Source organism: Bidens hawaiensis, unplaced genomic scaffold (assembly GCF_021521415.1).
Source record: "Bidens hawaiensis isolate Kalapana, Puna unplaced genomic scaffold, B.hawaiensis_p1.1 tig00036690_1, whole genome shotgun sequence".
Classification (NCBI taxonomy): Eukaryota; Viridiplantae; Streptophyta; class Magnoliopsida; order Asterales; family Asteraceae; genus Bidens; species Bidens hawaiensis.
In genome coordinates this window covers 15,084-26,001 of record NW_027505419.1, presented here as the reverse complement: position 1 = coordinate 26,001, position 10,918 = coordinate 15,084, and the positions used below count along the sequence as shown (strand labels likewise).

General features: G+C 34.3%; 1 protein-coding gene across 2 annotated transcripts; it reads left to right on the top strand.

Moving 5' to 3' along the window:
- The first annotated feature begins 2,674 nt into the window (after positions 1 to 2,674).
- Positions 2,675 to 6,294, top strand: LOC143613084 (putative proteasome inhibitor). Of its 2 annotated transcripts, XM_077086896.1 has the most exons (10): positions 2,675 to 2,760; positions 2,792 to 3,021; positions 3,200 to 3,371; positions 3,459 to 3,605; positions 4,332 to 4,415; positions 4,635 to 4,715; positions 5,476 to 5,507; positions 5,605 to 5,665; positions 5,819 to 5,896; positions 5,963 to 6,294. In XM_077086896.1, the coding sequence occupies exons 2-10, from the start codon at positions 2,847 to 2,849 to the stop codon at positions 6,033 to 6,035; spliced, it is 903 nt and encodes a 300-aa protein (XP_076943011.1). In that variant the 5' UTR covers positions 2,675 to 2,760; positions 2,792 to 2,846; the 3' UTR covers positions 6,036 to 6,294. The 2 variants fall into 2 exon arrangements, with proteins under 2 accessions (XP_076943011.1, XP_076943012.1); XM_077086897.1 differs by lacking the exons at positions 2,675 to 2,760; positions 4,635 to 4,715 and having other exon boundaries at positions 2,781 to 3,021.
- The last annotated feature ends 4,624 nt before the right edge of the window (positions 6,295 to 10,918 follow it).

The window sequence follows — 10,918 nt, the reverse complement described above, 5'->3', positions numbered from 1 at the left end:
TTTGGCGCTTTCCTCTCCGCCATGTTGCATTCTTTGTTGGCGTGGATCATCGCTATCCCGGTCTGGGTTGGTACTCCGACTATCCCATGTGCTGTTGACGGGGTGGCGTTGAAGTCACCAATGGCTTCTCTTCCCAAGATTATATCATATTGTGGGTGAGAAGTTTCCATTACTAGGAAATCAACCTCTTTTGTTCGGGAGTGGAGCCCATCGCTTAGCTCGACTGGGAATGTCAGCTGTCCTAGCGGGTATGCGATACTTTGGTTGAACCCTGTGATTCGGGCGTTCACTGCCGTCAACCGTCGTTTGTCTTCTTCATCTACCAGGTCGAAACACTGGCGGTACATGATATTGGACGTTGCCCTTGTGTCAACAAAAAAGAGGGGCGTCCTGTAATTACCCAAAACGGCTGTAATTACTAAGGGTGCCTTTTTGTTCGCCCCTCCGCTGACTCTTGGAAATATGACTTGTTCTTCCTTCCATGGCGCCCATTCTGTCCTCCTTTTCTTGTTCTGAACGTTTCTCGAGATCATATTGGCGTGTAGATCTTTGATATTCTTTTCTGGTCTTCCGCCATCTCTTGGAGGTGGGCGTCTGTACTTTCCTTGTATGTTTCTGACAAGGTGATCCAGTTTGCCATTTTTAACACATTCCTCGATCGCGTCTTTCAAGTTGATACACTGATTTGTCGTGTGGCCATGTTGCTCATGAAAGTCGCAATAACTTTTCATATATGTGCTTGGCCCTTGTTTGACTGGTGCCGGTTTCTTCAGCTGGATCCCTTCGTTGTACATTATGTGGGTTGGGCTTCTTGTCAGCGGAGTCCACCGGGTTGTGTTCAATGGAGCTCTATTATAGGCCTTGTTAGTTGTCATTATAATCCAGATATGTTTTTGCAAGGCTCATAAGTGCTCAATGGAGCTCTATACCCTTCCTGGGTCTTGTTTACCGTAGAAGCAACGTTGAGATGGTATTGTTGGTGAGTCCATTTTTCTGCATTTTTAGTGACTTTCCATTTGATCACCTTCTCAAAAGAGAAGTTTCTTAAAGTATACTAGTGTTTTTCATATAAAACTAATTAAAGTTCTCAAGATATAGCATCGTGTGATGCTCGACTACGTATGGAACTATAAGGCATAACACAAATGCAAATAGACCAAAAATAAGTTTTCAAACAGGTTCTAGATTATGTGGTTATCGAATGCTATTCTACATAATGAGGTCATATAAGATTCTTTACAATAAAACCTCATTTACTTTTTCAATCTATATCGTTGTACCAAAATCTTCTCTATTAGATACAAAGGAAGAAAGATGCTCTAAGTATACTTTTTATCATAACTAGTATCATTTATTATTTTATAAAATAAAAATGCTACTTATTTACAAAAATTAAATTACGTTGGACCAAATATTCATTCAAACATACCAGTATACCACACGACCATAAAAGGAAAATAATTAATAGTTCCCTTGTAAATTTATAATCAACCCAAATTGAAAAAAAAAGAGTTAATGGTCATTTTCGTCCATGTGGTTTGCTGCTTTCGTCACTTCAGTCTAAAGTTTGAAATTTTGCAAATTTAGTCATCATAGTTTTAAATATTAGCCAATTACGTCCCATTCGTCTAACGACATCCATCTATGCCGTTAGTTTAAGGGTATTTTTGTCTTTTTTTTTGAGTTAATGGTCATTTTAGTCAACGTGATTTGATATTTTTGTCATTTCAGTCCAAAGTTTGAAAATTTGTCAATTTAATGTTCAGTTAAATTCAGTTTTTTTTATTTGTTCTATAACCATGAAGAGTATAATTCAAGCCCAAAACCATCAAGCAACCTCCAATACTGGTATGCATTTACTCTGTTGACAATAGTAATCATACCCCCTCGTATATAGTTTCTAGACATTTCCTAAACTCTCCTTCATGGTGGAATTCAATGGTAAACTGGTCAAGGTAGTTCACTGAAACCGAATTGTACAGAAAAAACTAAAAATCGTTTATTTGATTAATGCATAATAGTTGATTTCGACCCCGAATTCCGATACGATATGTTAATCTCTAAACCCTAACTATTATGCATTCATCAAAGAAACGATTTTTTAGTTTTTTCCGTACAACTCGGTTTCAGGGAATTGCGTTGACCACTTTACCATTGAATTCCACCATGGGGGAGAGTTTAGGAACCGTCTAGAAACTAAATACGAAAGAAGGGGTATGATACTGTTGTCGACAAAGTAAATGCAGACCTGTTTTGGGCTTGGATGGTTATAGAGAAAAAAAACTGAATTAAATTGACAAATTTTCAAACTTTGGACTGAAGTGGCAAACGTATCAAACCATAAGGACGAAAATGACCATTAACTCAAAATAAAAAAGAGAAAGACAAAAATACCCTAAACTAATGGCATAGCTGGATGTTGTTAAACGGATGAGACGTAATTGGCTAATGTTTAAAACTATGAGAACTAAATTGACAAAATTTATAACTTTAGACTGAAGTGATTAAAGTAGAAAACCACATAGACGTAAATGGCCATTAGCAGAAATAAAAAACTTAAAACACCAAAAAGCCCAATGGGCCAACAAAACAACCAATTTGGTCCGGGCCACACGAACACTCTGGAGTCTGGAACACTATTTATACCAGACTCACCGGTAACCGCTTAAAAACGTTAAACGTTTCCCCTAAGAAACTCACTTTCCCGGCGATTTGCTCGTCTCATCTCCTTCAAATTATCACTCTTTTCTCCGGCGATTCGTAAGTCTATTTTATTATTTCGTTAATCGAGTATCTGTTGAAGCTTAACATCCTGTTTTTGACAGTGAAATAATAATAATCAAACAATGGCCACTGAGCAATCGGTGTTAGCGCTAATTAGGGCTTCAAGACCTAATTTTAAGAACTCAGCTGATAAGATTGCGTTTGCTATACACTCCATTTTCGTTGCGGCTGGCTTCAATTTCAACGCCACCGGTCCTCCGGCCTTCTCCGATGACGCTCTTTCAACTCCATTTTCTGGTATTTTATTATTATTATTACAAAATTAGGATTTTGATACTGAACTTATGGTAGGCAACTTAGCATAAGGTTTTAGGTTTGGAATTTAAGTCGAATTGAAGTCGGTTCGAGTGGCGTTTGCTTTGAATTATTTTGATTACAACTTGCAAGCGTTTGATGTTATGTTTATGTGTGTCAGATGAAGCTGGTATTGAGGGGTGGAATGAAGTAGAAGATACGTATGCGTTTGTGTACTCAATCCCTAACGATAGTTCGAAGAAAGTGCTTGTGAAGTGTCTTGTTATGAACAACCAGTTGTTGATTGATGCTTTAGCTTCCGGCAAATCGAATCCGGTTCACCTCAAGATTAAGTATTTATAATTTTGATATATACTCAGTATGTTTTTACTTGAATTTATTTATTATTGTTTGAGGTAACGGATGACTCTTTTATGCAGTATTGATGATTTTGCTGTGGCAAGTGCGGATACCAAGTACAGTTCACAGTATAAGAATTTGGGTAAGCTTATAGATTTGGTTAATAAAGACGTGTTAGCCAAGTTGTATGGATCTTCTGCTGCTGCAAGCTCATCCAAAGCCCCAAGGTAATGATTCATTTTCGTTGTACATAATAAAGTTGTTACCTTTCTTTAGCCTTGTAGCATACCGAGCTTTGTTATTCTTAATGGAGAGTGGTAGATGTAGTTAGTAAGTAATTAGTATGTATACAGAGTTGTAGGCATTGATACCTTATTCGTTGCTTGAATGTGGTTGATATTTTTTGGAATAAAATATTATGGTTATGGAATTTTTATTACTGGTTTCTCTTTACCTGAAAGGGACTTAAGATGGAAGTCTTTGGAAAGTAAATAATCTGCGAATGAGAAACGCACATAAGTTATTGTTGCTTTTAGGGTTTGTCCGCTGTTAGAAATATAAAATCGATAAATATGAACATGGACTGATTTGTGCTAGATACGAATTTATTCGTTTTACCTTGATTGAATGACACTAGATTGGTTTTGTGAAGAGACATTAAAGATTTAAGATTATATTTATTTTGCTTTCTAGTTTATGTGCTGTTTTCCAATTCTTGTATCAGTTAGTGGTTATTTTTACACCGGCTTATTTTTCTTTTCACCACTAATTTGCACGTGTTTGTTTAACACCACTACAAATGAGTTAATGGTGTATGAAGAGTGGAGACTTTTGATGACATTATGCACAATATACACAATGACAAAAGAAAAGCGTCTGATCTATTTTTACGTGTATAATGAAAGTGGATAGATAGATCATGATGCATTTGTTATTTTTTTTCCTCTTTTCAGTTCTGAACGTGACACAGAATATGGTGGTAGAGATCAACCGACACTGTTTGGATATGAAGATCCTTATTCTCACTTTCCTCCAGGGTATGTATGAATTTTATTAAAAACTATATGCTATGATATATTGCCATATATTTGAATGAGCTAACGTGTGCCATAAATGTTTAAACAAGAGAAACACAATTATCAACTATTTTTGCTAAATGCTATTTATTCGCCTTCTAAATTTAACTTATGTTGCATCCTCCACGTATGTAACAAATGTGACATTACATTTTAACAAATAAGGAAATTAAAATGCAGGGTGGCAGTGCCTCCTGTGTATACTGGCATCGGTGGGGGTGATCTTTATCCTCAGCCCCCTGCAGGAGTGTACCCTACAAGGTTAGTCCATTAGGCCTGTAAACGTACTGAACGGAGACGAACGTGGTATGTTCGTGTCGTTCATTTAACTTTATCTGAAACAAATGATTGAACATGAATGATTAAACGGACATGGTTTTTTTTCTTTTTGTTTGTTTGTTAAGAATAAGGATGCATGTTCGTTCATTAGTAGTATAAACGGACATGTTATGATAACAAACACAAATGAACAAACATTGGTGAATATAGATGAATGAATATATTCGTTAAATCAATATAAACAAACATAACTAAACAAATATCAATTAAAAGTAAACGTGAACATCAATATTCAATACATTGGTCGTGGAGAGTTAACAAAACCACAACAAATTGTTATGGTTAATATTATAATTTAACTAGACCCAAATCTAACGGGCCTACAGATTTTAATGAATATATAAATAAACAAACTTAAAACAGACATAAACTCATGAAGGAACATAAATGAGTGTTCATGACTATAAATGAATGAACAAGACATGTGTTCGTGTTCATTCATTTAAGTGAATGAACAAATAGTTTTGTTCATGGTCGTTTGTTTAAATAAACGAACTTCCTGCTGTATGGTTCATGAATGGTTTACTAATGGTTCGTTGCACGTTCGGTTCATTTACATGTTTTGTCATCTATCTTCATCTTTCATTTTATATTTTAGTTAATATCCAATATTTTGATTTTCTCATCTGGCTATAAAATTTCACCACTTAATCTTTAATATTGCTTCAACTTTAATGTTCAGGGGCGGTTTTGGTGATGGTGGAATGCTTGTTGGTATGTACTTCTATCTGTTCTTTTTATTCGTTATGTTCTTTTATTTTATAGTTGCATTATGTTTTAAAATTTACTTATAACTATTGTGTTTACGCAGGTCCAAGTGATCCCAGGTTTTTTGGTGGTGGGGGAAGAATGGGCTTTCCAGGAGCCCAGCCGTGAGTGCTTTTTATTAAACAATCTTTTTATTATATATAACATAACTATTTAATCTCTGTATTATATTATATTAAATAGTTATGTATTATCTGATTGGTCTAATCTGACATCTTTACTATTGGATTTTGACTTTGTGAATGCGAATGAAACAGGGGTGTTCCACCAGGTGCTCGGTATGATCCTTTTGGTCCACCAGATGTTCCGGGATTTGAACCTAATCGGTTTGCAAGGTAACTTAACATCTCTAAATTTGCAATTAAAGTTTGATAGATGATCTCATTTGAAGTTGATTACAGAAACCCACGTGGTCCACCCGGTGGAGCACATCCTGATCTCCAGCACTTCCACAATGATGCTGATTTCATATAAGCGGCAAGCGTTTGCATCTGTTGTCTTTTACTAAAGCTGGTTGTATATTTAAAGATTTTGGTTTCTTGCAATATGCTTTTGGTCGATTGGTTGGCAATCGGTGTATATTTTAATGACTTAGATGCTATCGTATTGTTTGAAACTTTGTTTGAAATTTATTACTAAGAATGTCATATATGAAATAAGTGTATTTGATGTTGGTGGGGTTTAAACTTTTATGTTTTAGTGAGTTTGAATATATTTTATCTTTTAATATTTGGTACATCATCGTCGTACTCAGTATATCCCACCAATAGCAATGCTATGGTAGGGTCTGAGGAGGGTAAGATGTAGACAGCCTTACCTCTATCCCATAGGGATAGAGAGGCTGCTTCCGGTGAGACCCCGGCTCGATAGTAGTTTTGCATCAAGTCTTGGACATAAGGCACATAGCACTCAATCATCGGGACACCGGCTGATTGGTGCATGTGCCCTTGTCTTTCGGCTATCAACGCCACCACATGATGCCTGATTAACCTTCCGCCACTTTTAACATTATTTTCACGAGATTAGTAAAATAACGTCAAAATTAGTGTAATTTTACTTTTGCCCACCCGAGGGTTCACATATATATACATTATATGCGCGCACCGCAAGCAGGGCTTAATATTTGGTACATATAAATGTTAGAAACCTATTTTCAAACCATAAAAAATGACAATGCTGATTCTTTTATCCGTATAAACGAAATATATTTATGATTTGAGTTATTTTGAAGGCTCATTATTTTACATATCAAGTAAGTTAATGAATGAAATAGTTCGCTCATTGCTTCGGGCGATCTGTATGTGTGGAGTAAAAGAAAATCTACGTGCGCCAGTGTGGTGAGACTTTGGTTGGTAACTGGTATGGCGAAAGTGCCATATTATAAATTCGGGTTACCATGTTATAAAATTTGGAGTTGTTTGTGTAATTTATTGGAACTTAATTAAAAAAAGAAGTTGGGTATCTGTAAAAACATGTTTGTAGGTTTTCAAAATTACAAATTGAATATATCTTGTAATGTTGAATCGACTATTTTCAAACAATAAAAAAGATGACAATACATGTAAAATGTGGTTTACATTAAGGTGAAGGATTTTGTAGAATGGCAAAATTGAGCTACCGTTACAAAAAGGATATTAATATTCGTAATTAAATACTGGTGTTGCTTAGAGGTATCAAAATTCTCATCTATGATGAGTCTTGTAATTTATTTAATCGAATACACAGTGGCAATCGATTTGGCATTAGAAACTTAATAAATTATATAATTAGAAGGTTACGTTTACACGTTGGGCTGACATTTTGTTTAAACAAGTGGCTTCAATGGTTACGTTGGCATGGCTAAGTACATAAAGGAAAGCGGGTAAGGGTGCAAAATCGAAATGTAGATAAAATAAACATATATGTCACAAAGATGTATTTGAAGCTTTTCTTAATTGATTATGAACCTTTCTTATATAAGCATATATATTTCAAACTAGTTTATATCTGAGAGCGACACATAGGCAATTATGAAAACAGTTTTTCTATTTGATTTATATCTGTCTTTGATTCATCTATTTGGTTTCATTCTTGAAATGTTCTTTGATGTTGAGAACTGTTTCTATGGCTGTACCGAATAAAAGTACTAACTAGCCCATATAAATTGCATGCCTAACTTTCTTGTATTATTCATTGTTGTAATAATTCTTGATACACATGTATTGTATATTTACATGCCCCAACTCTTTATAATAGTAAAAACATGTCAAGTCATATTTGATGTACCGTGAATACAACATAGTTTCAAGTAACATATCAACTGGTGTGCTACCGATGAACAAACTATATGCAACATATACAACTTGCTATATCGGCAATTATGAAAACAGTATATTCACGTCTATATATAGCCTTAACGAGGGTGGGCTGGTGGCCACCGTTCACTCCTAGATGTTAGTGTTAATATACCCCAAAATCCCAGTTTAAGCTCAAGTGCCAAAGGAGTTTTTTAGATATACTAGTAAGAACTTTTCTAGAAGCTTGAATTTTTTTTCTTTTTCTTTTTGCTTTTTAACTTTTTTTAAAACATTTATTCTGATTAATAAACTAGGTAATTAACATACATTACAAAAACAACTTAAATCAAACAAAGATATTTATTTTTATAAGTGTTGAAAACGAGTAACTTGATTTGAATATATATTTTAATTGCTAACTAGTAATTTACCCGCTCGCTGCATGTAAAAGATTGGTAAAACCCGGGTGTTACAGCGGCGAGTCAACTTAGAGCCATGTACGAAAATGTCAACATAATGAACGTGCAGTATAACTTCTCAATTAGTTAAAAGACACCTCCTAAAAATTGGTATAAACTTAAAGGACATGCGGAAAGTCCAATTCACTATAAAAATATATACACATATATAATCTATGTTACATATATTTATCTTATACACGGTGTGTGTGTGTGTGTTTGTGTTTTTTTTTTGGGGGGGGGGGGGGGGTTGGGGGGTACGGAAATGGTCTAGGAGATGGACACCATTGTCAAATGGTCGTTAAGGCAGGTTTTATGGGATAAATAAAGACATGGCAACCAGATGTTTTGGCATATATGATATGACTATGATTCTGGTTTTTCTTGTCAACTTTAACGGCATGTCTTGTTTTGAGTTTGATTCTATCTCGTGTCAACCGCTTATTTCTCTAATAATTGAATTTGAATGTTAATTATTCCGACGCATACGTGCTTATTCACATAAAGAGCGAAACAAAATGCATTAAGATATATTATTACAATGACGCTTAACAATATTTTTGAAGTATTGGGTATCCTTGTCAATAATTGATACCACATATTTCATTTTTCCTTTTAGTGTTATATAGTGTCTGACACATCTCACATGTTTAAAGAAGCCCCGGATAGAAAAATGATCTTAGGTCCGCAACTAATTAAGACTAATTGCGAATAAAGTTTCAAAGCTTAAAAAACCATACTTTTTCAGCTATATTGTTGTCGTGTGTTCATTTTCTTTTGTCTTTAATTTGTATTTTTCTATAGATGCGGGTACTTCTTTGAAGAAAATTTACCATCACTTTGTTAATATACAATCTTGTATAACATACGGTACGGTTTAGCATAGGTGAAGCTTTCATATTTCAAATATAGTATTACTGTGAGCACATACCATCTTATGAAGTTATTAATTGTAGTTGTTCTCTATGAATATGGTGTACGCCCACTTTTTAGAAGACTCGTTATGAAAATAAATGCGGAATTTTGTCCCAATTTTTCAAACGTTTTAACAAATTAATATGATGAGTTTATTTACTAATGGTTTAAACACATGTAATAAAAAAAGAATTAAGACATTTGAACCAAACAAATATAATGAATGAGAACCTAACAAGTTTAGTTAAAACGATCCAAAGTATAAAGGAACCATCGTATACAAAAAGAACATGTGTAATTAATCTTCCTCGAGACCTGATCACGAATCACAAACAAGCTTCAATTTTAAACCTTAATTTATGTACATTAAATACACATTATAAGACCATGTCTAAGCTATGGCGTATAATGTGTGTTTAATGCGTAAGAAATAACATTACATCGTATCAGATGACCCGCACAAAAGTTGTCCCGGAATATAATACGTCGGTCGGCATATCATACGCCTGTTACCCCCTTTGGTTTAGCGTATATCACCAATGTATATAGTGGGCTAGTGGCAAATGGTGTTGTAGGCTGGTGTATAATATGTCGGTCATTGTATTATACACACCATGTAAGTCAATTGGGCTTGTTTTACATCTTAAAAGCCGTTTATATCCAATTTGGACCTGAATACACTTGAATAGTAATTTCAACCTTATTTCAAGTTATAAACCAACTTAATTCAACATACCATGTCTTAATTAATTAAGTCTTTTATCATTTGAATTTTAATTTAACTAAAAGCTTTTCATAACTCTTTTGGAATATACTACAAGTGTTAACACAATCACCCGTGCGACTCATTTATACGGATTATTCACACAAGTACTCATGTGATGGCATTAGCCATCACTGATGACTTTTGGTATTGTATGAACATCAAAGTTTTACAGTTATTAAATTGTTTTACTATAGATAGTCTATACTTTTGTTAAAACTTTAATATAACAAAATATGGTTCAAATCATAATTCAAATGATTTAGGTTGATGTGTAACAGGTCCTAAGTTAGTCTGTTTTTTTTTTCTATAGACCCAGCTCATAATATCCTCATATTAACCATCTTATACAATATTCATGTACCTCGCAGGATTTGAACATCCAACATTATGTACGTCTTAGATAGAGGGAATACACCTTACCACCATAATGTCACATCTATACTCCGATTAACCTATTAATCATCTATAATGGCTCATTATATAAGATACTCCTATTAACCTCAGTAAATAGGAGACACCTTACAACCATGATGTCTTTCGTGGACGTCTATTTATACATATGTTCCCTACCACCTAAATCGAATCCAAATCTCTAGGGATTGAGTTCTAGTCACTCGAGAGTCGAGACATGTTTGTGCATCTATCTTTAGTGTTGATTTAGTGGTTAATGATTAGCCATATTTTTAAACACGCTTCTAAATTGTAATCATTTGAGTCTTGCACTCTTGATGTTAAGGCTATCCCATTAACAAGTGGCCATCAACCATAAAACACCGTAGTGGCTTAAAATCATATAAAACTGTATAAAGGTAATACAAGACTTCATACAAATGATTAGGAAACCTTTCAATAGCAATAAATTAGTAAATAATTCTGAAATTAAACTATAATAAATAACAATTTAGAATAAAAAAATGGTGAAGATGAAATATATGACCGTAA